The 26,545-nt window shown below is 53.9% G+C and overlaps 7 protein-coding genes across 7 annotated transcripts; 2 read left to right on the top strand and 5 right to left on the bottom strand.

The window, feature by feature from the left end:
- Positions 1-546: 546 nt before the first annotated feature.
- Positions 547-5,134, top strand: ire1 (unfolded protein response sensor protein). Its single transcript, XM_006962490.1, has 2 exons — positions 547-3,635; positions 3,697-5,134. Exons 1-2 carry the CDS (start codon positions 1,049-1,051, stop codon positions 4,839-4,841), a joined length of 3,732 nt encoding a protein of 1,243 aa, XP_006962552.1. The 5' UTR covers positions 547-1,048; the 3' UTR covers positions 4,842-5,134.
- A 357-nt stretch (positions 5,135-5,491) lies between these two features.
- Positions 5,492-8,438, bottom strand: TRIREDRAFT_75139 (uncharacterized protein; the record flags this gene model as incomplete). The annotated part of the gene is made up of 2 exons (XM_006962537.1): positions 7,653-8,438; positions 5,492-7,570 (listed from the first exon to the last, which is right to left on the bottom strand). Exons 1-2 carry the CDS (start codon positions 8,082-8,084, stop codon positions 5,492-5,494), a joined length of 2,511 nt encoding a protein of 836 aa, XP_006962599.1. The 5' UTR covers positions 8,085-8,438.
- A 3,754-nt stretch (positions 8,439-12,192) lies between these two features.
- Positions 12,193-13,581, bottom strand: TRIREDRAFT_104084 (uncharacterized protein; the record flags this gene model as incomplete). The annotated part of the gene is made up of 5 exons (XM_006962536.1): positions 12,193-12,426; positions 12,502-12,600; positions 12,673-13,202; positions 13,273-13,432; positions 13,519-13,581. 5 exons carry the CDS (start codon positions 13,579-13,581, stop codon positions 12,193-12,195), a joined length of 1,086 nt encoding a protein of 361 aa, XP_006962598.1.
- An 826-nt stretch (positions 13,582-14,407) lies between these two features.
- On the bottom strand, positions 14,408-15,928 carry TRIREDRAFT_56328 (glycosyltransferase family 31; the record flags this gene model as incomplete). The annotated part of the gene is made up of 1 exon (XM_006962535.1): positions 14,408-15,928. The coding sequence occupies one exon, from the start codon at positions 15,926-15,928 to the stop codon at positions 14,408-14,410; it is 1,521 nt and encodes a 506-aa protein (XP_006962597.1).
- Positions 15,929-17,002: 1,074 nt separating this feature from the next.
- Positions 17,003-20,468, bottom strand: TRIREDRAFT_120313 (uncharacterized protein; the record flags this gene model as incomplete). Its single annotated transcript, XM_006962534.1, has 7 exons — positions 17,003-17,758; positions 17,819-17,937; positions 18,006-19,126; positions 19,195-19,556; positions 19,617-19,706; positions 19,937-20,221; positions 20,334-20,468. 7 exons carry the CDS (start codon positions 20,466-20,468, stop codon positions 17,003-17,005), a joined length of 2,868 nt encoding a protein of 955 aa, XP_006962596.1.
- Positions 20,469-21,327: 859 nt separating this feature from the next.
- Positions 21,328-22,812, bottom strand: TRIREDRAFT_104081 (uncharacterized protein; the record flags this gene model as incomplete). Its single annotated transcript, XM_006962533.1, has 1 exon — positions 21,328-22,812. One exon carries the CDS (start codon positions 22,810-22,812, stop codon positions 21,328-21,330), a length of 1,485 nt encoding a protein of 494 aa, XP_006962595.1.
- An 849-nt stretch (positions 22,813-23,661) lies between these two features.
- TRIREDRAFT_56911 (uncharacterized protein) lies at positions 23,662-26,023 on the top strand (the record flags this gene model as incomplete). The annotated part of the gene is made up of 4 exons (XM_006962765.1): positions 23,662-23,949; positions 24,011-24,272; positions 24,342-24,619; positions 24,701-26,023. The coding sequence occupies 4 exons, from the start codon at positions 23,662-23,664 to the stop codon at positions 26,021-26,023; spliced, it is 2,151 nt and encodes a 716-aa protein (XP_006962827.1).
- Between the last annotated feature and the right edge of the window lie 522 nt (positions 26,024-26,545).

The following is a 26,545-nucleotide window of genomic DNA, read 5'->3' as shown; positions in this document are numbered from 1 at the left end:
AAAGCACACGTATGCCGCAATAACCCGTTAGAGCCTGCGACCGGCAATTTTAAACAGCCTGCGTCAGGTTTTCCTCGATTCTTTTGGTGGGCTGCAGGGAATGCAAGGCAAGCTCTTGTCGCACTCGACCACCCATGATCTGATTGGCACCCGCGCCTGCAATTGGCTGCTGAGCACGTTTGAGGATCCAGCCCTGGTTGAAGCATGTGGCGATACGCGGAAGTGCGTCGCTGACAGGTACCGACGAGTCGCAAATACCTGGGTGCGCAACTGATGCAATGCTGGGTCGGAGGTACCGCAGCCGGCGGAGAACTCGGCAAGCGCGTGCCTGCAAGTACCGCCCAACAAAAGCGTCGGCCTAACCCACAAACCCGCACCACACCATCTCTCTCTCCCCGTTGATCTGAGCCACTATTATCCTGCTCTGCCTCCCTCTCCCGCCCTCCCTCTCCGCCAACGTCCTCGCCCTTCTCCTGACTCTGCCGCCCTTGCCAGGACCTGCGCACAGCCGGCATTTCTCGCCCTTCGCCGTAGCGACTCCATCTTCAAGATACGGCCTCTCGCACCAAGGAGACACGCATATTCGTGGTACCATCGGCTGAGGGTGAAGGGGGGTTCAACACAGCACAACTCAGCGACCACTGGACTGGTGGAGCCGAAGCCCACGATCGAATCCACAGCCTGCACCACTTTCTCCTCGTCATATTCGCGGGGACTCACAAGCGGTTTCCGTTGCCTTCGAATTCGACAGAGCTGCGACTGCGAGTCATTTCAGCGACTCTAAACCTACTCCTTTGGCTGCTGCGCGGGACTGGTTCTGCCCAGCCTCTCCTACTCGACCAACCGACGTCCTCTTTCTGCTTCCTCATCCCTTTCTCCTTTGACGTCCGAGCGTCAGAGCGAATTTTTCCTTGCTTCTTCGTTTGGGCCGGGAATGGCTTCTCTGGCATCGCAACAGCCTCTACCTCTCCGTTGGTAGAGCCATAGCCTGCAGCTCCCCATGTGATCCGCTCTCCGTCTCTCCGGCACCCCGACTTTCGTCTCGATCATGATGCGGCGACCCCCGAGCCAAGGACGATGGTCCGCGTCGCATCAGAAGCTCCTCCTGGCTTTTGCCTTTATTCTCATACCATGGCTCCAACTTGCCGATGCTCAGCAGCAGCCTCAGCAGCCCCAGATTCGAATTCACTCACAAAGAGGCGACGCGCCCCTTGACAAAGTCGCCGACGATGCCAACACCCGTTGGTACGCAACACATGCTGCACCAGACGTGCACCCCGAAGCGAAGTTCGACACCGTCAACAGGAAGCAAAAGCAGCAGTCGACCGCTTCGCCCCAGCAACACCAGAAATATCGACGAGCCCCCTATGACTACGCCAGCAAGGACAAGGCCCAGAACCGATATGCGCAGCACCCTATCCGCGAATCCGAGAAACCAAACTACGTAAAAGTCCCCAACGATGCGAGCGCCCTCGCAACTTTAGCTCCGGCTCAGCCCGTCCGAGCACCACACACCTCACGACATCACTGGCCCAGCAGCAGCGCCGCTTCTGGGCTGGCCTCGCCGCAGAATGCGCGGAGTCTGGAGGACTGGGAAGTTGAAGACTTTGTTCTTCTGGCGACCGTCGATGGAGACCTCTATGCCAGCGACCGAAAGACCGGTCGGCACCTCTGGCACCTCGAGGTCGACCAGCCAGTGGTTGAAACCAAACACTACCGAACAAACAACTCCGTCCTCGACGACGACTATCGCCCCGTCGACCACTACATCTGGGCCGTCGAGCCGAGCCGCGATGGAGGGCTCTATGTATGGATCCCCGACTCCGGAGCGGGCCTCGTCAGGACCGGCTTCACCATGAAGCACCTCGTTGAAGAACTTGCTCCATACGCCGGCGACGAGCCCCCCGTTGTCTATACCGGAGACAAGAAGACGACCATGGTCACCCTGGACGCCGCTACCGGGCGCGTTCTCAAATGGTTTGGCTCTAGCGGCTCCCAAGTCAACGAAGCCGAGAGCTGCCTTCGGCCCAATGCCTTTGACGACAGGGATACCACAGAGTGCAGCTCCATGGGCACAATCACGCTGGGAAGGACCGAGTACACGGTGGGCATCCAGAGGCGAGACGGTCGCCCTATCGCAACCTTGAAGTACGCAGAATGGGGACCCAACACCTTTGACAGCGACCTCTACCAGCAATACCACGCCTCGTTGGACAACCATTACATCACCAGTCAGCACGACGGGAGAATTTACGCGTTTGACAAGTCACAGGCAGAAAACGACCTGCCCCTCTACACCCACAAGTTTTCGTCTCCCGTCGCCCGGGTCTTCGATGTCTGTCGACCGTGGGATGCGAATGCGGGAAGCAACCCGGAGCTGGTGGTTCTCCCCCAACCTCCAATTCCAGCGCTTGATGAGAGCACTGTCAAGATGCGAAGCAACAGCATCTTCCTCAACCAGACTGAAAGCGGCGACTGGTATGCGCTCTCCGGCCGTGCGTATCCGCTTATACTCGATGCCCCCGTGGCCCAGATCTCGCGGGACGACTTGTGGGATATGGCCCATGCCTTTGATTCCATTAACCCAAATAAGCTGTCCAAGGCCCTGGTGGGAACCCACTTTCTGAATCCCGTCAAGAGCACCGGTTACCATCAGCCGCCGACGCTCCCTGCCGGCGCCCTCGACGAGTATTACGAGGACTTGGAGAACGCCTCAAACAATGCTCACGCCGTGACAAACACTGTTCCGGAGGAGCCCACCATCATCACCAAAGTCAAGGCTCTTCCGCAGAGTGCTGCGAACAGCGTCATTGACTTTGTCAGCAACCCCATTCTCATCATTTTCTTGATAGGCTCCTTGATCTACAACGAAAAGAAGCTGCGACGGTCGTATCATCGGTTCCGGACTCATGGCACAATCAAGGACGTCTATCCCTTCTTCGTTATCGAATCTGAGGCCGGAGATGAATCAGGTGATGACAAGGACGGTGTGTTCCCATCTTCGCCGTCTCCGCGCAGTCAACCCCAGGACCAAAATGCGGAAGACCACCTGTCCAGACACAAGGTGGAGAGGAATGCCGGCGACCAGGACAAGGTCAAGGACAACAGGAGCCTGCATGACGTTTCTGACACCTTGGAACCGAGCAACAAGACTGTTGAGAAAACGGCCGATGTGGTCAAGCAAGTGGATGTAGCTGGCCCTGACGCACCCTCGACGGACTCCAATGGTGCTGCACCGGAGAAGAAGAAGAAGGCTCACCGAGGCCGTCGTGGCGGTGTCAAGCACAGAAAGGGTCGGCCCACCGACGGCTCGCAGTCTCATGAAAACGACCCAGCTCTCACTACAGTGGACGAGGCTGTAAGCAATGCGAAGAAGCTGGGTGACCGGCCAAGCCTGGAACCCGACGTCATGACCATCTACAACGACATGCAAGCCGTCACGGGCTCTGTTATCAGCATGGGAAACATCGAGGTCGATACGGATGTCGAGCTTGGCATGGGCAGCAACGGTACTGTCGTATTTGCTGGCCGATTCGATGGCAGGGACGTCGCCGTCAAGAGAATGACGATTCAGTTCTACGACATTGCCACGCGAGAAACTAAGTTGCTGCGCGAGAGTGACGACCACCCCAATGGTAAATCAGCCCCTCATCGTTTCACCCATTTTCCCTTCGCTAACGTAACCACTGTCTGCAGTCATTCGGTATTACTCACAAGTGCAGCGAGGCGACTTCCTGTATATTGCCTTGGAACGCTGCGCTGCTTCATTGGCAGATGTCATTGAAAAGCCGTATGCCTTTGGTGAATTGGCCAAGGCTGGACAAAAGGACCTACCGGGCGTCTTGTACCAAATCACCAACGGCATCAGCCACTTGCACTCTCTGCGGATTGTTCATCGAGACTTGAAGCCTCAAAACATCTTGGTCAACTTGGACAAGGACGGCAGACCAAGGCTCTTGGTGTCGGACTTTGGCCTGTGTAAGAAACTGGAGGATAGACAGTCTTCGTTCGGAGCAACGACAGGCCGAGCCGCTGGAACGTCGGGATGGCGTGCCCCCGAACTGCTTCTCGATGACGACGGACAGAATCCCGCAGCCATCGATAGCAGTACGCACAGCGGCTCTCACACCATCCTCGTGGGAGACCCCAACTCGCTTTCCAATGGAGGGCGAGCCACGAGGGCCATTGACATCTTCTCCCTTGGCCTTGTCTTCTTCTACGTGCTCACCAATGGATCCCACCCGTTTGACTGTGGCGACAGATATATGCGGGAGGTGAACATTCGAAAGGGCAACTACAATCTCGATCCATTGGACGCTCTGGGCGACTTTGCCTACGAAGCCAAGGATCTGATTGCGTCCATGCTCCAGGCCTCTCCCAAGGCACGACCCGACTCGCGAGAGGTCATGGCCCACCCTTTCTTCTGGTCTCCGAAGAAGCGTCTGGCCTTTTTGTGCGACGTGTCGGATTCTCTGGAGAAGGAGGTGCGAGATCCTCCGTCGCCTGCCTTGGTCGAGCTGGAGCGACATGCGCCGGAGGTCATTAAGGGAGACTTCTTGAAGGTGCTCACGCGCGACTTTGTCGAGTCGCTGGGCAAGCAGCGCAAGTACACCGGGAACAAGCTGCTCGACCTGTTGCGCGCTCTTCGCAACAAGCGGAATCACTACGAAGACATGTCGGACTCGCTGAAGCGCAGCGTGGGATCACTGCCTGATGGGTATCTTGCTTATTGGACGGTCAAGTTCCCGATGCTGTTGCTGACGTGCTGGAACGTGGTGTATAATCTCGAGTGGGAGAAGACGGATCGGTTCAGGGAGTACTATGAGCCTGCCGGATTGTAGAAGAAAGAAAAGGAAGAGAAAAGAAAGGCCTCTTGCTTGTTTGGTTGCTGTATATCTTTTTGCTCGAAGATGGAAACGGAAAATATTGGGGAAGTTGCATGGGAAGTGAACAAAAGAGGGGAAAAATGGTGAATGTGAAAGCAAAGTCGGTTAGCGGGTGGGCATGGTCGTCATCCATGTAATTGTTTCAGCTTCTGTTGCATCAAAAGCGTTGTGTTTTCGTTCTTTATTCTTTTTGTATAGTAGCGGTCTAATTTCATTGTATAATGCATACCTCCAGTATCTCACAATTAAGGTACATATCGACATCCTCCGCGGCTATCCACCTAGGTACAGATCTTGACACGCACATCATTTTTCATCGGTTCTAGACAAAGTAGATACCTCTTGTTTGCTACGTGTAGTATCGACAATGCAAGACAACATAGCTAGCCAACACAATGACTAGATATCATGAAGACAGATCCAGGTATAACACGAGATTTTCTTAGCCAACCAAAGGCTTGGCCAAAGTCCTCTGCATTGCCTCTCCCACACCATCCCTATGGTCGATAAAAGACACCTGAGTGTCATAAGAAATGAAAGATCCGCTGCTATCCGCCAGAACAAGAGAGACGAGGGAACAAGATGCGAACACATACCGTCCGTCTTTAACCCCACTGCACCAGAATCTGCTTCTTGTTCTTCTTCCCTCCCTTCTTGCCCTTTCCTCCCGTCGCCTCGGCATCATCCGCCGGCTCGGGCTGAGCCGCCGCAGATGACGAAGACGCAGGGGCAGCTCCCCACTGGAAGTTGGATTCCTGCTGGCCGAAATCTCGCCTCACGCCGCGGCCCTTGCCGTAGCCAAAGATGGTCGTCTGCGGCTTCGGCGCCGCGGGAAGTGCGGGGAAGGCATCTTCCGCGCGGGTATTGGGCGGCGGAGGTCCGCGGGATCGCGTTGCTGAAGAAGAAGAAGATGATGATGCGGCTGTCCATGATGGAGCGGAAGCAGCGGCAGATACTCGTGCTGCTGTCGACGAAGATGACGATGAGGAGGGCGGCGGCAGAGACGGGAATGCGGATGCCGACGGCGCCTTGGAGGACGACGAAGCCCTAGAGGACGAGGCCGCTGGGACCCAGCCGGGCGGCCCTCTCAACGTGTTGGGTGCCGGACCGCCTAACCGAGTGCTATTCTTCAGCTTCAGGACCCTTGTTGAGTTTCGCTGCGACGGAGCAACAATGGTGAAACCCGTGTTCGCGGCCGCAGCGCTCGCCCAGCCGCTGGAGCTCGACGTTGCGCCTTGCATGCCGCCGAGCCCAGGCAGGCTGGGGTAGTCTTCGTTGATGGCACGCCAGTCCTGCCAGGCCTTTCTAAGGCCATCAGCCTTGGACTTGTCGTCGAAGAGATCTGCTAGCTCTCGCACCAGGATCCCCAGCGCGTTGGAGGAGACGTCTGCAAAGAGGGTAAAGAATGCCTCGACGAGCTGAGGTGCCGTGAAGCCTCCCTGGCGATATGTCGAGATGTGGCTGCGGAAGGTCGCCATCTTATGCGAGTCATTGCCGAGCAGGTTTGCGGCCCGCTCAATGACGCTGCCGTGGCGGACCAGACGGGCTCGCTCTTCGGCGGAGAGGTTGCTCGTGTCGGTAAGGCTGAGCGTCTCCATACCGTCCGTGGGAGGAGCGGGGCCGGTGCCCGGGCCAACACTCCGGGGCCGTGATGTCGCTGCGGCGGCATTTCGGGTAGAGGAAGCCTGAGCCGGCGTTGGTGCGAGCGTGGGTGTTGCGGGAGAGCTGGAGGTGGCCGCAGCGGGGGCAGGGGACGACAGCTGACCACGAAACGTCCGATTGGAGCCTGCGGGTGCCGCAGCGATGGCCATTTGCCGCTGGAACGCAATCTCGTCTCTACGCAGGGGCGGGGCCGATGTCACGGTTGGCAGGATGCTGTCTTCGTTGGGGTCTCTTCCCCTGTTGCCTCTTCCTCTAGCCCGTGATCGTCCCTCTCCCTGGCCGCCGCTACCAGATGCAGCACCGCCTCCACCACGCCTCTCTTGCTGATACGACTGGCGAATGTCAAAGGCCGAAATGTCGACCAGTCTGGCATCACGGCCCACGTGTTTGCCAGCATGCTCTGCCAGATGATGTGCCTGCATGTCCAGCTCCGACTCGAAGACAACGAACTTCTTCTCCAAGCATCCCCGATCGGGGCAGAGAAAGTGGTCCTTCTTGAAGTGCTTCTCCAGTTCGTCGTAGTTGAGAAAATAGTGCGGTTGTCGCGAGTCCCGCCTATCGCACAGGAAGCAACGCTCGTGCTTCATGCGGCAGTGCTCAAACAGCTTGTCGTCGTCGTAGAAGCGCTCCCCGCAGAAGCCGCAGAGGGGGTGGCCCTTGAAGCCCGTCTGGTCGGCAGCACCCGGCTTGTCGTCACCGTGGCGCATGTGCCTCTCCAGTTCCTTATCCGTGAACAGCTCATGCTCGTGGGTGAAGACTTTCTTGTTGCGAGTGCAGAGATCACACATGCGCTTGCGATGCGCCGACTTGACGTGACGATGCAGATCGGCCCAGCCCAGCCCGGCAAAATCGCACGACCCGTCGGGACAGTTGTACCGCAGCAGGAGGACGGTGTCGCCGACAATCTCCTCGTTGGTGTATTTGATGCCGATGTTGCTGTCGGTGGAGGTGAAATCGCTGTCTGTGTAGGCTTGGAACTTCTTGTCGGCATCGTCGGTAAAGATAACATACGCAGCTGGCGTCTGCAGACAAGGTCGCGTGGCATTAGTCTTGTTCCCACAAAGAGAGAGGGGCAGAATCGGATAAGGGAATCATTAAACATACTCGGCAGTGGGCACAATCCTTGGTCTTGTACAGCGCCCTCATGCGCAGGCCGCAGATATGGCATGTCTTGTGGTTGCACGGCGCAATCGAGTGGTGGGCGACGGGGTTGGCGCAGATGAAGCAGATGTCGCCATCGTCATCGTCGTCGTCGGCTTGCAGCTTGGGAGCAGTCGCTGCCAGCGCCTTGTTCTCCTTGTTTGCAGCTGCAGCGGCCTCTTCGGCGGATGTAGCTGGAGCACCTTCTGTCTCCTTCTGTCCTCGTCCCTGTCCGCGATTGCTATCACCTCGCCCTCCTCGCCTGGCACCGCCTCGATTCTGGCCCTGATTTCCTCTTCCTCTTCCTCCGCCTCCGCCACCACCTCCCCCACGGCCGCGCCCCCGAGAGCTTCCTTCGCTTCGACCGGTGGTTGATGCTCCCTCAGCAGTCGACATGGTTCAGTTGTCTCGAGATGTTGATTGATAATCGGACAGTGAAGTGGTTCGGTACAGGGCAGACGTCGCAGGCCTTTTTATGAGACAGAGCCTCAGTCAGTGCTAGGAGGTGCTGCCGAGGGTGCGCTTGTGCGGATTTCCAAGCAGTTTCTGCCTCGCTCGCGGAGCAGAGCTGTAGATGTGAAGCTGGTGCTGCTCCACAGAGGAATTGATCGACGCGGAGACGAGAGCGTTCGGGAAAGAACCGACGCAGAAAGGCTGCCGTCAGTAATAATGTGAAGTATCAATGTTGAGGCTTCGCAAAAAAAGAAAATGAGTGAGGACAAAGAGAGAACAGATTCAAGTGATGGAAAGGTGAGCAAGTCATAAACGTCACAAAAGCTTTGGTGCGGATTTTTTGGCCCCTCCAGCCGTGCAAACGGAATGGCAGGCGCAACTTTGGTTTTGTAATGAACTGGCAGGTGCTGGAGGGGCTGCTGAGGCCGAGTTACCCTGTATCTGACGAGCCAATCAGCGGCGTCGGTTTTGCCCAGCAGTCCGCCTCGACTCGGATGACTCAGCGTCTTCTTTGGCTGAATGGCTTTGCTTCTGCGGTGCAATTTCGCCTTGCAAAGTAGGAGTCATTCGGCCAGCTGCTTTTATGAGCAGGGATGGCAACCTAAGCCAGCAGTGACTGAGTCGGAGAAGAAGGCGATGTGTAATCAAAAGGAGTTCTTGTCTATACCAAGCACTAATCTCTAGAGGCAATCATCTGTCGGCATAGGTATTGTATGCCGATGACTGCAGTCAAAGTGCGCTCAATAAGCTAGTATTCTTCCTTTTGGACATCTGGTTTTCCTCCCCCAAATAGGCCAATGGCAAAGAAAAGAAAGCCCAAAGCCCCGTACCGTATCACAGCTGGAAACACCATGATCTGATGGTCTTCATCTGATCTTGATCCCTTTACGGCCCGTTACCCGATAACTTTAGAAAGCCCATGCAAAAGTCCATTCCTTGCTCAAAGCCTCGTTCTTCTTCCCTGCTTCGCGGCCTCCCTCCTACCACCTTCAACCCATACAAACAGTAAGTGTACCATGAAATGATGATAGAGAAACCGGCCTTGATAAATCGAAAATCTCCAGAATACGCCACCGGGCGCCAGAACCCCACAGCATTAGATAAAGGATGCTTGTCCCCATCGTGACTGCTGCCGGTTCAAGTAATGATGATGACAGAAATGATGATGCTGATAATGATGATGTGTTGTACGTTGGTGTCTCGTATGTTTCAACAAAGACGCCAGTCACTCCTCTCCAACGGGATAGAGGTGGCTTCCAATCTCCTTGTTCATCCGGAACATGTCGACGCGAGTCTGCTTGAATACAGCCTGCATCTTCTCGTCGCAGATGATCTGGCGCTTGTCCTTGGGGTCTTGAAGATCGTTGGCCTTGATGTGCTCCCAGAGCTTCTTAACGACTTGCGGGCGAGAAAGCTATAGACAAGTCAGTCAGCAACAGGCGTTTCGGTGGCATCCCTAATTCTCCGGCATCTAACTCAATTGGCCTCATGATTCTTACCTGAGTCTCGCCGCACAGCTCCGACAGCGTGGGACTCAGCAGGAAGGGCTTCTGGAAGCCACCTCCAGCCTTGCGCTTGGGCGCAGAGTCGCCGCTGGCGTCGACCTCGCTGTCGTCGTCGTCGCCAACCTTCTTGGCGCTCTTCTTGCGCGGGGCCTTCTTCTTTTTGACCAATCGCGCCTTGTCGCCCCTGCCGCGGGTGGTGCGGCCCTTGGCGAGACTGTTTTCCATCTCCTGGAGCTGAGCGGCCAGGCGGGCGTCGGCATCCTCGGTAGACGAGGACCGCTTGACCTTCTTCTTGGCCGGCTCAGGAGAGGCGGAGAGGCCATCGTGCTCCGGCGACTCGGCTGTGGCGGATCGCTTGTTGTCGGCGACTTCGGGGGTGACGGAAGGGGCTGCGTCGCCCACATCGGCGCCAGAGACAGCGTCGAAGCGCTCCTCTATCAACCTCTTGATGGCATCCTAGAGTACGCGCAGCAGGTTAGTCAAGAGCCGGGATATGGTGTATGCAGCGCCCGTCTCTCGCATGCTCGTCCGAACCGCGTCCTCCCATGTTTGCTAGCTTGCTTGCTTGCTTGCCTTTTGCTCACTGAGGTCTTTCCCGCCCAGCTTTGCCTCCAGACCCTGGCGGATCTTTTTGCGCGAAATCGTCAGGAGGTCGGCCGTGGCAAGGATGCCGTCAATGATGGCGGTATAGCGCTGGTTCTCGTCGGAAGACACTGCGAGCGGACGACATGTTAGCCATGCGATGTCACCGATGCGAATATCGGAGCTAGAGCTTGGAGCTCGAGCAACGACAGACAAGGACAAGCGTTACAAGGAACGCATGTTAACGAGTGTAGGCTTCTATGACGTACAGGGGAGACTCATGTTGGCCGCGTGATGCACAGGGCGCCTTGTCTCGTCCGGTCTTGGTCACTGGTCGGGCTCGGAGTTTGTCGCGCGAAAACGGGGGTGGAGCGGCGCGCGCTACACGCCAGCAGACAGACCTGCGGCGGACGACCAGGGAATGAAAGAGAGAGAGGGTATAGAGAACGAAAAGGAGAGGCGACAGGCTGCAGTACAGAGACGGGACAGACGGAAGCGCGCACCAGCTCTGCGGCCTCAGAGCATATCCTGCAGATGCGGTTGAAGTGAGAGGCGGCGGATGGCTGGTGGTTGGAGCTCTCGCTTGCTGCTACTTTTTTCCTAGGTAGAGTATCAATCTTTGGTGTCTCTGCACGCGGGGCACGATGGCCGGATCTGTACGGCAGAGGGCCAGAGGATGGTGAATGTGGAGGTTGAATCAAAAGACAAGGAGCAATGGAAGGAGCAAGTTGGAGATGAGCAAATAGAGAGAGCAAAGGAAACGAGAAGCAGAGCGATGGGCGTGAGCGAGGGCGAAAGAGAGGCGAGGTCGGCAAGGCTGAGTTTTTAGCACCAGCGATGTCGAGGTTCAAGGTTCCCTGAGCTGTTCGTCTGCTGGCCGAATTTCTATGCGCTGGCTGGCGGATTTTCGGGTCGGTACGTTGCGGGTGTTGCGATTAGGCGGATAAAGGTGGATCACGAGGCTCCCAAGAGGTGCTGCTCTGGAGGCGCTTTAGCGTCCGGTCAGCCCTGACGGAGCGCGCAGGGCGCCTGATTGGGGGGGATTTACAGGGGAGTTGCACCTGTAGGGACTGGCGGAGGTGAGGAGCCGAGTGACGGCTGAGGCCAGGGCGCTTGAACTGCCGACGGTGCCTGGAGATTTGATGGGATGGATGCCCGGATTTGCTGTACCGGGTACGAGGGACGGGACAGACGCCGGTGACAGGCAGAGTCAGAGGCAATAGGCAAGAGACAGCTGCAAGATGCACCGGAAGAGGCGAGGCTGAACAGTGTTAGCGGAGGATGGGAACTGGAATGGAGAGACATCACCTGTTCCAGCATGAAGCTAGAATGGAGAGCAGACGTCAGTGCGGTCACGGGTCAATGCTGTAGACTGGAGTCGCCGTCAGCGGGACTGTGTTGGACCTTGACCCTACATGTACATGTAGACCGCTAAGCGCTACACGATTGCTGCGTCAATGCATTTGACGCTCAACGTCAACCTGCATCAATATTGATGTTGACAAACAGTCGAAACGGTCGGTGGATGGCAAATGGAGAGTCACCTGCTGCTGCTCAACCTGGCCTGTCTCAGCGCAATCACAGTCGAGCCTATGGCCGAGTTACACACGCAACAGGGGAGACGGAGTCCTGATTCGACGATGCCAGAGCCTTGTGCCACGGGTGGCTGGTCGGTGAATTGCAAGCTGCATGAAAGGTAGGGAGACCTGCTGTGTGGCCAGCTGAAGCCTGCACGAGCATGCAATCTTGCAGGAGTTGACCTACGGAATGGCTTTGATGTTACGTGTATGTGCGGCCAGCAAACAACGTGAACCCAAGACACTTGACGTGGTGATACATGTAATACATGTACTCGACGATCGACTTCAGTGTTCACCACCACATGTACGGCTAATTCGCTCTCTTGATGCCTGCCTATAGTGCCCTGAGCTATCTAGGTACTGGGTATACGTGCATGTGTGGTTTCAACCTGCCCTCAGGTACTTGCAGATCGGCTCTCCCCACTGCGGCGCGCCCTTGTACTTCCACATGCCCGGTGCATTGCCTGTCTTGAGGCCCTCGATGGCATCTGCCACCTGCGGCCCCAAGCCTTCTTTCTTGAGGTCCTCGACGGGGTACAGATACGTCTTGAAGGAGAAGAGGACTGCCCTCGTTTTGGGGAGTCGACTGAGTGTTTGGAGCTCAATGCGTGCATACGTCTGTAGACCACGATACATGTACCCTACTCAGCCATCAAGTTCTCATCAACAGAATGGAGCCATGCTTGAACTGACCTTGCTCATATCAATGTCTTCGGCTTTGAGCACATCCTCGCTCGTGTGTCCGTCGTGTCTATCGTAATGAAACAAGTCGCTGTGCGTTTGCATAGACCACTAGGAACTTGTCAGCCATTCTTGAATTCATCTTTAGCACAAAGACAAGACACCATCAGTAAACATGCTCACATTCGTCCGCTTCACATTCTTGCCCACCTCAATCCTGCTGAAGAAGCGCTCCATGCTCGGCCCAATCTTGTCGTATGACGGCACCGGCGCGTGAATCTCCCTCAGCAGCCTCCCGACCTTTGTTGACGGGTCGAAACCTGACGGGAAGCAGCACACAAAGGCCACGGCCCGGTGGCCCTCTGGTTCCCCAAGCAGCAGAAACATGTCCTCTTCTACCGTCTCGGCCAGCATCCGCAGCGCTGCCTCTGCTTCCTCCACATTCTCGGGGGCCGCGGTGGGAAACGACCGGCCGGTGACGAGGTTGTCAAACTGTCGGTCCTGGTCCCGGAGCCGGAACATGGTTGGGAAGCGAGTCGGGAGGTAGTCTCGGATGAGAAACTGGTGCAGCTCGCGGACGGCTTCGAGGCCGGAGGAGAGGCAGGCGTGAACCATGTCGCCGTGCTCGGCAATGAGCTGCCGGCGGTGGGAGACTCTATCGAGATACTGCGAGTCGATGGTGATGAGTTCCGAGGGAGAATCAGCTTGTAGGGCTACTTATATGTGAGTCATGTACGGCCCAGTCATGGAGGTGATTTCTCATATGCAAAGTGGGATGCTCACCCATGGTGATGTGAAAGATGGGCTTGAACGGCCGAAACTGGTTGGGTTCGACTGCCTTGTAGTCCAAGCCATTCAGCGGCTTGATATCTAAAACATCTTTGGCCTTTTGATCTGGTCGATCAGAGTGGGATGCTTTGCTGTTACGACGCCGTGATGAAGCCTATGTGTGGGTTTTAGATGTGGTGTTAGTTGATGCCATTAACCCTAGGATATCGCGGCAATGAAAGCGTCGTAGGAATGCCATACAAGCATATGAATTGAGCTGATGATCACCAAGACAGCTCCGAGCACCATCACAATGGGAGACATGATGACCATGTTATGATGGAGAAGACGCTCAAGAAGTGAGTCCATGCTTGAGTTGCTAAAGAACGGAAGAAGACGAGTAGGAAGAACCGGGCATAGAGAGACGCTCGATCATGCCTCAAATGGCTGCGGCGGCCAGAATATTGAACCAGCTTTGACCTTGACACGCTCATGCGCTCATTCATCCAGCTTGTCGAAACTTGTAGGCTAATCAATGTTCCTAGAGGGCGTGAATTTCTTCTCATCTGTCTTGCCCGATCTAGGCATTGCCGCTACACAGCAACTAAAGCCACCATCTCCACAGATTCCAACTTCAACCCCGCCACTCCAAGTCTCTCCTCCATCTTCTTCCACCTTACAATAAGGTATCGTACTTTATCCCCGGATATCAGATGGTTTGTCTTCATATTCTCCACCCTCTTGATATAAGATGCATACAAAAAGAGGCATTGTTCCTTGTATATCGCCAGAGAGGATGCTGTCAGAGTCCAACCACCTCGGACTTCCAATTCGCACCCGAGATCCGACCTCTGCCTTCGATGCCGAGACGCAACCTCACTCATGGGTTACTGAAGGATAAGACGCGCTATATGGACGGTCACAAATAAGAACCATCCGGGGGGGAGTGTCATCTTCGCTGATATTTGCTCGGTACATACTCAGGAAACATGAAATGATGCTATCCAGTGTCCAGAACGCCATCCAACTCCATCACCGATCGCCCGCGCCATCTATGCTTGGTGATCTGTGCCTGCAACAGATAAGGAAAAAAAGAAAAGAAAGAAAAAAAAACAAAAGAACGAAAATAAAAGTACAAGAACACATGCCCTCAATCTCCCCTTGGCCAATCCCACCAAAGCTCAACAACCTCATCCATCGCCTCCTGCTCCCCATCCAAGTCCATGTCCGAAGCCCCGTGCAGCACAAAAATTTGTCGCAAGCTCCCGTCCACCTCCTCCGCGTCAATGAGCCTGTAGCTCTTCTTCTTCCCGTCGCCGGCCTTTTCGCGCATCTTGCCCATCGTCGCCTCGTAGCCCATGGCCTCTTCCCAAGTTCCCTCCATGAGATCCAACTCTGCTTGGGTTATACCATCTTGGTAGACGCTGATGCTGTAGCCATTTGCTAGGATGCTGTCTCCGCCAAACTTCCAGCGCTGGAGGAAACAATCGCCGCAGTAGTTGGCTATCTTGGCCATTTTGTCGACGGGGGCTTGATGCCATGACTTCCAGTGATGCAGACTCAGCGGGAACGTCCCGGACTCGTAGAATCCGCTCAGGTCGCCTCTCATATCGAGCTGGTGTAAGCCAGGAATGGCGATAAGCTCGGTCTGCGTATAGTTTCGTATGCAGTCGTTCAGCAAGCCATCGCCCTGTCTGGTGATGCTCTGGGCGAGGCAATCCTCGACGTGCGAGTCGAGCTGCTCGACCAGCGGCATGCTCATGAAGACGCCTGCCCCTCCGTAGGCCATGTGGCCAAAGAATGCGACGGCACCCTGGCTTTCTGAAAGGCCGCCTATGTATGTTGGTTCGGATGCGTTGTGCGAAGCGAGGAGTTGTGAGATGGAGTAAGGCGAGGGAAAGAAGGTGTCGTCGTCGATGATGGCAATCCATTGGGTTTCGTGGGTGGAGTAGTCGATGAGATCGTGGAGAATGGCAAAGTGCTGCTCGTTTACATCGAAGGAGCAGTTCCAGGGCCGAATGGTTGTAAGGCTGATGTCGTGGGCTTCGTACATGGACTCCAATGCGTCCAGGTCGTCGTCAGTGACTGAATCATCGACGACAATGGCGAGGAACAGAGCACCAGTCCCAGAAAGCCAGTGAGAGAACTGAGGGATCGAATCTTGGAGGCGGGAGAGCGTCGTTGCTACGCCAAACATGACATTTGACAGATCTGCTGTCGGGAATGGCTTCGATACTTGGAGTGTGATGGGCTCGCAAGACTGAGCTTCGACGGGCGAGTGTGGTGAAGAAATGCTCTTGCATTCGTTGTCGAGATCCAGGATATCTGCTCTTGACCCGAGCAATGGGCTGTCGACTTCGGTTACTGAATCCCGTAAGCCCGCATCTTCACTGTACACGCCCCGGACACAACGTTTGCGGTAGACGACGTTTCGAGTTAAGCCATACTCTTTGCGTCTCAGGTAGTCCAGCTCTGAGGAGCATTGCTTGACTGCACGGAGGCCATCCTGCGCAGAAATGGCAAGGCCTATGCCAAAGGGGAGCTCATATTGTCTTGTTCCTTTGTTGTGCTCTTGCTTCGCAAGAAGGGTTAGCAGGAACACCGTAGCTATCAGAAACAACACCGTTATTCCTCTGTGTGAAATGGGGGAGTGGCAGCGCGTGACGAGCATTATGGAATGATGCAGCGTTCATGATCCATAAATTGAAGAAGAGTCGAAATGGTCAAGAATAGCTTGATGCCAGAGCAGTTGACATATATCAGATTCAGATCTGCTATCAATCTACTAAATTGGGACTGCATCATACTGGAGTTATACCCTCATCACCTCCTTGGAACTCCAGTGTATCAGGAGAACATCCCCCAGGGATACCCATACTAGCAGCGTCCAAATCGGAATTAGTATCAACTTGTTACTAGTGCCTTCAAAAGTTAAACATCTTGTGTGCTCCGATATCAAGTCTTGCCATCAAATGGTACGATACTGGTGCTGGGAAACGGATTGGTCCTTGGGCTCCATCTGTGCGACGCCCAGCAAAAGGACGCGTGTGTGTCGGCGGAAACAGCGCCGTGATAGCCGGGGTTAGGCATTGAGCCAAGAGAAGCGGGCTGGACGAACCAGCGACTAAGGTCCAGGTCATAAAAGGAACAGTTAAGCGATAGAAGCCAAGGCGAAGATACAAGGGGCAACGGAAACTGGGGAAGAAACGGCTTCAACGGCGATCAGGGACAGATCGTCATGGGCTTCATGGTACGGTGTTCAAGATGGACAATTTCTGTGCGCGCATCAGGGCTTACTGCTAAAGGACTGGGGAATAAAGGCCAATATAATACCATCAGATACTCCCGATTGCTAAGGTATTTACAGATTGATAAAGGAAATTTCTCCCTTCCTAGACTGAGCTGCAAGCACTGCTGTTGGCGCACAGAAAACGCCGGTGGTGACGTGCATGTACGCGCAATCAATAGTCAAAAGGAAAAGGGGGGCCCGCCTCGATTGTGATGGTCGCTCCACCTTCAAATGACGACGCTCGTTTCATGCACTCGACGGCAATTAATGTCTCCTTTGAACGAGGCGGTGCGATTTGAGGTTTGTGCCTCAACGCCTGTATCTAATCTAAGTTCTTGTGTTTCTTTTCCGTGGGTTAGCAAACAACTCTCTAGAACTGTCTTTGCAAGGAGATGGCAACAAGTAGCAAGCAACACCCCATCCGTTTGACTAGGTATTCCCTGTCGAACCCAACATTCACGCCCACTTCACTTGTTGCCACCCCTTGACGTTTGACTGCCAGCTATCAATCAGCCCCGGCAGCGACTGCATGCCAAGAATCTTCTTAATCTCGTGGTCCCCGTCCAACACCCATCTCTTGAGTTTGGGCTCAAAATCCCTCGACATGACTTCCGACTTGAGCTTCGAGATCCATCCCTGACCTTCTTTAATGCTTGCCTCAGCAGCTGTCTGCAGGTCCTTCAACTGAGCAACCAAGTCCTTGGGCAGACCGCTCTTCCCTGACCTGTCGCGCGCCTTTTCTTTTTCATTGTGGCTCAATAGCCATTGTACTCCAGATTTGATCGCGGTTGTCGTGTCTCGGAGCATCGAGATATTGTGCATTGAGCCCAGCATCGTAACTGTGCGTTCTATCGAAGAATCTGCATCGTGAGACAGGGTGCTTCGCTGGCTTTCAAGAGTCAACTTGAGTGCGCCGATGATCTGGTTCAAGACATCGATGATATCGGAAGACCGGTCAAACTCGACACACAGAGACATCAGTGTGCAGAGGAGGCTGACGGTCTCAAAGTATATAAGCTCTGGTCGAGTCATCTCGTCATCAGGGCCGGCCAAGAATTTCGGGAAAGAGTTGCTAAGGCGAGCCAAGGTCTCGATGAAATAGATATGATCATATTCCGAGCTTCCTGCTGAGGCTTTGAAGCTGGCCGGAGGCTTGTACGTCAGCAGCTCGTGGAACGCTTCTGCCAGCAAAGAGAGGTGGCAACGACGATTCTAAACATGTTGCGTCAGTCGCGATGTCGGATGCACACAGAGCAGACTAGCTCTACTTACTGAAGGGGCTGGCCCAAGCCTGAGATTGATGTGCATCGGCCGGATCGTACTGCTGTTCCAAGATGGAAACGAGCCATAATCAATGGTCTCGATGAGTTGCGCTTCGTCAACTACCTCACCTGCCATACGTTGTCAGTGTCACTTCGTCAAAAGGCAAGAAAGTTTAGAGACGAAGGGGTAAACATACTGAATCGCGGATCGGACTCCAGCTCGTGCGACGTCTGTCCCAGAAATCTCTCGATTCTTCGTGCTTCTGCTAGACTCATTGCCCTAGTGCAGCTCATCCGAAGGCGGTCAATGTATTCGGGAATTCCCATGACGCTGCTGTAGCTCCCCGATTCAAACGCATCTATCAGGCGACGAGGCATCCTGAGCTTCAATGATATCTGGTAATGAGACTGCAGCAGATCCATGAGATGGCTGCCCCAGCTATCATAAGACGACAGAAGCGCAGGGGCGATTGTTGATAGGCGATCGTAGAATACGGGGCCGAGAGAGTCGATGATGGTGCGCTTGACGCCGATAACATCCCAGATATCGCTGGCCCTGTAAGCCGAACCAAGGCGGATGTGCAGTTGCGTCAGAACAAGAGACAGCTGGCTATGGCCCGGATTCTGAGCGAGCTGATCCTCCAGGAGAAGCGTGGCACGTATGAGATGGCGCCTGGCCTGTGATGTTAACGACTGGGTAGTCTGTGTAGAGTCGTCAAAGGCAAGGCTCAGGCTGCAGAAAGCAATCAATATTGCAAGTTCTGGGAGCACCTCAGTCTTGATCTTTGCGTTAACGTCTTCAGCTCTCGTTACCGAGTCATAGAACGCGACACTGGCCTCGGAGAGCTTTGACAGACAAGTCTGGCATAGTGCTGATTTTACAGTGCTGTCACAGACGGTGCACTGAAGACGCTGACCTTGGTCGCGAGATTTGCTTTTGCGATGCGTCAAGAGCAGGTACTGTGTCTTGAACGCCAGCAATTGTGTGCTGGTTACTTTGAAGTCTGTTGAATCGCCATGCGCCAATTGAGGCAGATGCTCAAACGCCAGATACTTCAGACCGGCTACATCCAGGCTTTCTAACAGCGACTTGACGTCGCTGAAGCACGCGGGGCTAGTATACTGATCGTCAATGTAGCGAATGAGCTCTTGAAGCCGCAGTGACGAAGGATGGCCATCTACCAAGTCGCTCTCATCGTCGTGGGCAAGCTGGAATACCGCCAATACTCTGGCCAGCAAAATGTTGCGTCTGTACATGGGTCGCATGTGCTTAGACGATAACAAGTCCGCAAGCAGCTTCTGAATAACGGCAGTAGACCTAAAGCATGGGAGTCAGCACCGTTCCAACAATCGTCTTGTTGAGTCTGAGGCGTCGTGTCTACTCACTCCGGGTCAGCATCCTTTATGTGGCTTGCAGCATCAATCAAGTTCCGCCATACAGCAATATCGGATGCGAGCAAGGTGAGTTGCCCATCCGCATCGCAGTCAGACAGACATTCCTTGCAGAGATTGAACACGGCACGCCAGTCTCCATCTCGTTTAAACTTGGCAACGGCGCGAAGGGCCACCTCCTTTCGGCCGCGACGGAACTGTGCAGCAGGAGAAAAGACAGGACTGGAGATGAGTTTTTGAAAGTCTTGGGGGCTTCCGTGTGTCTCGATAATGTCATAGAGCAGAAGGGTCTCTTCTTCTGTTTTGACGCGTCTCGGGGAAGATTTGGCTCCTGCCCCATTTGAGTCTGCTTCCACCTAAAGCAGTGGCGTCAGTTGTGACCTCTCTGCGCATTGAGACGGAAGAAGCAAAATTACCTGTTCTGTGGCTTGGGCAGCTCGCTCAATCTGCTTTTGAGCCAAAGTGCCGTACAATTTTCTTTTGTCGGGCGAGGTTTGAGGACTCATCTATGTTGAGCTTTAGTATACCGATGCATGGAAGCGTGTACGCTTACATCTAGGGGGTATGGCTTACGGAAAGCAAATGTGTGACCACAATGTTCCAGAACAGCATGTCCCTGTCTTGAGGAAAGGAGCGGTCGATGATGGCCGCAATCTGCGTCTTGTTAGCTCTTCCGAGCCATGTACAAACTTTGACCGAGGCGCTCAAAGCTAGAGAGGCAAGATTGAGGGCGTACCTGTTGAGCGCTGGCGAGGTCCCAGTGAAGCAAGCATGATTCGAGACACCGCGAGGCCGCAATCTTGTCCTTCGGGGCAGCCTTAACACAGCGCACTCTCAACGGCCCAAGAGTTTCAGCGAAGTCATCAGGGTCCATCAGATTCGTGGTGGCCCATTCCATCAGATCAATGGCATCTACATCCTTGATGGTGCTGCCCTCCTTAACAAACTTCCAGATGGCCGCAACGGCAGCAAATTTGGCACTGGGGTCGTCGAGCTGGCTTTCGGCACAGACTTTGACAAGCTGTGGTCATGATGAATACACTTGGTCAGCCAGGTGACTCACGTCGGTGAACCGAGTTATTCCAAACTCCAGAAAGACAGCGCCCAAGGTCGGCGACGGCTAGAGTTCTCACCTCGTAGTACTGGTCATTGAGCGTCTTTGCGCGCTTCTCAGCCAGGCGTATCACCACCGGCCAGTTGCCGTCTTGAAAGGCCGACTGGAGCTGGAGATCGACCCCATTCTTGAGGCGCGGTCGTTGGCGATTCATCAGGAGCGCAGTGTCGAGGCTCTTGATCGGTCGCTCTGAGGCATGAGAATCGTTTGCTGCAGTTTGGAGGGGTTCGGGTTGGAGGCATTGAAGATTGGAAGCTGCACAAGGCTGGCAGCGTAGCCACGATTACCCCACCAAATGTGGCTGCAAGATGTGGCGCTTACGAGGCTGTGACCCTGCATCTTCACATTGGTCGGATGAGGCTCAGCATGTTACCTTGGTTACCCTGAAGAACCCGGAATATCAGTATTCAGAAGGATACTTGAAGCAGCCCAGGAGGCTTCAATTTATCTTCGAGTGGCTGTATATGCAAGTAATTACTAACATTCTGCGACTTGAAAATCTGTGGAAGCTGGAAGGCCTTGCTACGGGTTTCACTGAAGAGGTGACTTATCAAAGGTCTCTTGTTGGCCTCATGACAAGGCCCTGAAAGTACCCAGGTAGATAGGTGTTTCAAGGTTTTGTTTCCCTAAAGCTGTAATTCCATATTCCACCTTATGTCATCAATTAATTCCGTTTGAAGCTGCCCTTCCGGCACCACTGTCATCGACGCCTCAGCCATACTTATTTACGACAAGCTGCAATCAGCCGTTTATAAGAACGAACAAGCCTCGCCAGGGCATGACAGGGCGACATGCTCGGGCGAGCACTTTTCCTTTGCCGAATCCAAACCACTTCGACGAGAACAATAGTAGTTTTGCTCATTTTTCTTCTATCTGAAGGCGTACGGTTACTTCAGCATTCAATGAGCACGGATGAACAAAAGCTACATGTACCTACCTGTAAGGTAAGCATACAAGTCTCACACAAACAGGTATGAGTGAAGTGGGAAATGCATCGATAATTCGGGCATCATCTAATCGCTACCTGCCTTCTCATCTTCCTTTTGAAGATACTTCGGCGCGCTTTCGCCAGCTCGCCACTTGAAGAAGCTCCCTGGGTGGTCTTCAGGCAGTCTCTTAGAGCCGATGAATACCTCTCGTGCTGTTGCGCCCTCTTTCTCGACACCATTTCGGAAGACGCCCCTCCTCCGCAGTTCAGGTAGAAGGTACTCGATGATATCTTCGAAACTACCCGGGTTGGTAACGTGGGCCAAATTGAAGCCGTCTACTCCTGACACCTCGATCCACCTCTCCAGTTCGTCGGCAACCGTTGCTGGACCGCCTACTACCTTTGCGCCGAGGCCGCCAATACTGAGATACTCGACAATTCTTCTCTTAGTCCATGGAAGATTGTCTGTTCCGGGCACAGTATCCGACCATCTCCTGACGATCGACTGCAACCTCGGCGAGTCGGTGAAGCGGAAGTCTTCGTCGTCTGCGTAGCCTGAGAGATCAACTCCCGTCCATCCTCCAAAGAGAGCCAAGGCACCTTCTTGGTCGGCATATTGAAGATAGCTTTCCTTTTTGGCTTGGGCCTCTTCATCCGTTGCTGCGACAATGACGTTGATTCCCACAATGACTTTGATGTGGTTTGGATCTCTCCCTTCCTTTCTTGCCACCTCACGAATGTTGTCGACAGTCTTTCTCACGCCTTCAGGAGTCTGGCCGCCGACAAAGATGGCTTCGCCATGCTTTCCTCCGAAGCCATTGCCGGCCTCAGATACTCCAGCCTGGAAGAGAAACGGAGTTCGCTGCGGTGATGGCTCGCAGAAGTGAGGGCCAGGCACCTCGAAATATTTGCCCTTGTGGTGTATCTGGAGAACGCCATCGGCAGCGATATAGATGCCATTCTCGCGATCCTTGACAACCGCGTCATCCCGAAAGCTTCCCTCCCACAGTTTGTACAGAACCTCCATGTACTCGTGGGCAATGGCATATCTTTCGTCGTGCGGGATCTGCTCCTTCAGGCCATGATTGCGGGCTGCACTGTCAAGATACGACGTGACAATGTTCCAGGCAACACGGCCATCGCTGAGGTGGTCTACCGTAGAAAGACGGCGAGCCAGCGCATAAGGCTTCTCGTACGTCAAGCTAGCTGTGACACCGAAAATGAGATTCTTCGTGACAGCTGCCATTGCGGGCACCAGGTATAAGGGGTCGTTGACTGGGAACTGAGCGCCTGCTGCCAGAGCTGGCACAACATTTGCAGGACCCTTGTATACGTCGTACGGCCCCAGGGTATCCGCGATGAACATGGCATGAAAGTCCGCCTTGTCGAGGAGTTGTGCCAGATCTGTCCAGAAGGACAGCTTTGTGTACTGATCGGTCTTGTTCCGTGGGTGTCGCCAAAATCCAGGGGAGAGGTGACCCGGGGTGTTCATGACAAATGCGTTCAGGATCATTTGCTTCTTTCTCTGCGCTTGCCCTTCGGCTGCGGTGGCAGATGTGTCCTCTCCCATCCTTAATCGGTGTGCTATTGCGCGACGAAGCGTTGAAGCAGTATGCGTGTAGTTGCTGCTACCTTTGGTTGGCGTCTCGTTGCCAGGGCATGAAGGCTTTTAAACAAGAAGCGGGAATAACGTCCCATATCTTGACAAATTACCCCGACGCTTCAAATCGTACTATTGGCTCTCTTTAGTTATAGAGATGAATTGACGCAGCTTCTCGCGTCTGATGTTGTACGCGAGGTGAGGCTGATGTTTCGCTATGAAGTCGTCACGCTATGTGCATAGCACGCAATACACACCATGATCTCACATCAACGGCCGATCTCGCATACAGATACTTATCACCACCCAGTCAGAAATCGGCTTCTACTTGAACTATCAATCCAAAAACCATTTAGCCGGATTCTCTCATCTATTCGCAATCGGTTTACGCCTTTTACGCGGCAATAGTCGACGTCCGCTTGTCGGCCATTGGACTCTGTCTCGCTTCATCGCAAGACAAGGACCTGCGGGTATCATTTTCGACGGCCTGCTGTAGGATTACCCAGCCATTGCGGAATATGAGGAGCCAGAAAAATAACGCCATTACTTCCTAATGCAACGTGCTGGTTTTATGGGCCGTTGGCTTACCAGGTTTCCCGATAGTTGGGACGCGGGAGATGGAGAAGGACGAACTGCATGAAAGATAATAAGTCGACCACTCTCGGCCGTTGATGATATAAAAGAAGGTGTGTCTGTGCCCCGTGCAACCTGCAAGAGGATCCTTGTCGAGGCACCGATACCTAGAAACTCTCCCTTTTCTGTTTTTAGAGGCCATACCTGTCTGTTGACAAGATATAGGCCGCTGATCTGGTCCTCAACATGTCGGTTCAACTCGGCGTCTCGGGCGTGCCCGTCATCCCTCAAGGGACGGCATATGGCCTCCTTATTGGGTTGGGAGTGGCCTTTTGTGGTGTCATTCTCATTGCAATCAAGGTGCAACGAGCCTACCTGTCCGAAGACTCGTCGACATCAGAGATGTTTATGGTCGCCAATCGATCCGTGGGTAGAGGTTTAACAGCATCGGCGGTGTTTTCATCGTGGATGTGGATCAATGAAACCGTGTTTTCAGCTGCCTTTTGTTATAAGTTTGGACTGGCTGTCCCATTTGTAAGTCGTCTGGTCAATGCACATGTCTTATCGAGAAGCTACTGACACCTGGTGCTTGTAGTGGTGGGCTACAGGGCTGTGCTTCCAGATTGCCTTGATGGCAGCTCTTGGTGTGTTGGCCAAAATTCGCGTGCCGTATGCCCATACGTCGCTGGAGATCATTCGCATGCGGTACGGCAAAATCGGTCATGTGGTCTTCATCATCCTTAACATCACCAACAACGTCTTTGGATGCGCGTCAATGATCCTGACAGGATCACAGCTCATATATGGCGTATCTGGGATGCATTTTGTCGCGGCTACCATACTGATCCCACTAGGAGGTAAGAATGGCCTGATATGATACTCGAAGACAAGCATGGGATTAATTTAACAACCCTATTAATTTGCAGTGGTTCTATATACAGCAGTAGGTGGCCTCAAGGCCACCTTCTTGACGGATTATCTCCATACCGCTATTGCCTTGATCCTCATCATCTACTTCACCTTGACAACTCTGACCCACGAGGCCGTAGGCGGTCTTGGAGGATTATATGACAAGATCATGGCAACCGCCTCGGAAAACATGATTCCTAGGAACTATGAGGGATCCTTGCTTACCATGAAGTCGGTCGATGCAATCATCTGGGGACTGATCCTGAAGTTTGGCAATCTCGCTCTCGTCGTCATGGTAAGAATGGCACATGCAGAGAACCCTGGCATCCTCATTACCGTAGTTCTTATCGCTAACTCTACCTCTTTTACTGCACAGGATACGGCATTCTGGCAAAAGTCTTTTGCTACAGAGGTCAAAGCTACCGTGCCTGGATATAACATCGCCGCCGTGGCTATATTCGGCATCCCCTGGGGCCTTGGTACTGTCATCGGTCTGACCGCCAGGGCCATTCACAATACTCCGATCTTCCCGACCTATCCCGGAGAATTTTCCCCGAGCCTAGTGAATGCAGGCTTGGTGATGCCGTACACCATCAAGGCCTTGATCGGCGACAAGGGCATCATTGCTTTTTTTGTTCTCTTGTTCATGGCTTTGACAAGCACTGTCTCTTCGTCCATGATTGCTGTTAGCAGCATCATTTCGTTTGATCTCTACAAGACATACATCAACCCGAAGGCGACTGACAAGAGACTGATGAAAGTTAGCCATCTTGCCGTCGTGTTCCACACTATTTTCATCACTGGCATATCACTGGCACTTAACTACGGCGGTGCTGATATGACATGGATTGGCTATTTCAGGCCTATTCTTTCTTGCCCTGGCATCATACCTCTAGGACTGACACTCGGCTGGTCGAAGCAGACGCGATTAGCAGCAATTGCGTCGCCAATTTTGGGTTTCCTTACAGGCCTCAGCGTGTGGCTGGCCACGGCCAAGTCCATGTATGGGACGATCAGCATTGCAACCACGGAAGCGAGTTTCCCGGCTCTCTATGGTGCGATTGCTTCCTTCTTCTCTCCGGCTCTTTATTCGGTAGTTATCTCGCTGTACAAGCCAGAGTCGTTTGACTGGAGACGGTTTCTGCTTATCGAGCTGGCTGAAGCACCAAAGGCTGATGAGAGCGAATCGTCAACCACGCCAAGCGACGACGAGAAGGAGAACAAGGCTGAGACCGGGCCAAGCGAGTCGAAAGGGAATGGCATCGTGATTTCGGAATCACCAAGCGAGAATACGTCTGTGCTTGCTTCCGATGCTGAGAAGGCGGATGCCGTCAGGGTCAGAGAAAGACAGACTGTCAGCTTGTCAGCAAGTGGTGACAACAACTCACTTGACCTCGATAATGTGCAGCATCCCTTTACCGAGGAGACGCTGCAGGAGCTACGCCATTGGTATCGCATAGCATGGGCATTCTTCGTCGTGATTGTTCTCGTCACGTTTGTGGCTTGGCCGATGCCCTTGTACCGCAACTACATCTTTACCAAGTCCTTCTTCTCAAGTTGGACTACCGTTGCCATTATATGGCAATTCTTTGCGTTCTTCGCTGTAGTGGTGTATCCCCTGTACGATGGTAGGCATGCTATCGTCAAGGCATTTCGAGGAGTCTGGAGGGCGATTGGCAGGAAATTTAACAAGGCATGACCGGATGAGCGGAGTGAAGCCGCTCGCAACATGAGGCCGCTCGCAACATGAGGCCGCTCGCAACATGAGGCCGCTCGCAACATGAGACGCAAAGTAGCCTACCAAGAAGAAATTCGAAACTAGTGCTTATTTGAACCTTGCTGTCTCCGTGCCCCTGGTCTATATGCAGGTTACCCGTCTAACGCCACGCTTGTATGCGTGTATTTCGAGGCATTACGCATATGGCAGGTGATTCGGTCACGACGGTGGGTCTATGTTCTATGGTGGTAGTCTGATTCAAGGTTATAATTTCTCATACTTATAATTCCTCATTAACTCATCAACGAGTCAGTCGGGCAGAGTGTAACATGTGACCGGTCAATGGATTCTCCACCGTTCCACGATGACTCTGGAAATGTCAAAGAGCTCTCGGTGCTGCAGGTTTCTTGTGGAGGCAGGAACATGAAGCGGTGCTCATGTGATCCGGACGACAATGACCTGACATCAAAACCTTCGGAAAGGGGGATATGACGACAAGAGCCA

The sequence above is a fragment of the Trichoderma reesei genome (assembly GCF_000167675.1).
Source record: "Trichoderma reesei QM6a unplaced genomic scaffold TRIREscaffold_3, whole genome shotgun sequence".
Lineage (NCBI taxonomy): Eukaryota > Fungi > Ascomycota > Sordariomycetes > Hypocreales > Hypocreaceae > Trichoderma > Trichoderma reesei.
Note: the sequence above shows the minus strand (reverse complement) of the source record. Positions and strands in the feature narration are given on the sequence as shown.

Excerpts from the sequence above, each read along its gene's own strand:
- ire1 (XM_006962490.1), top strand. The coding sequence starts at position 1,049 with ATGATGCGGCGACCCCCGAGCCAAGGACGATGGTCCGCGTCGCATCAG. Across the intron at positions 3,636-3,696 it reads GAGTGACGACCACCCCAATG|TCATTCGGTATTACTCACAA; the intron begins GTAAATCAGCCC and ends CACTGTCTGCAG.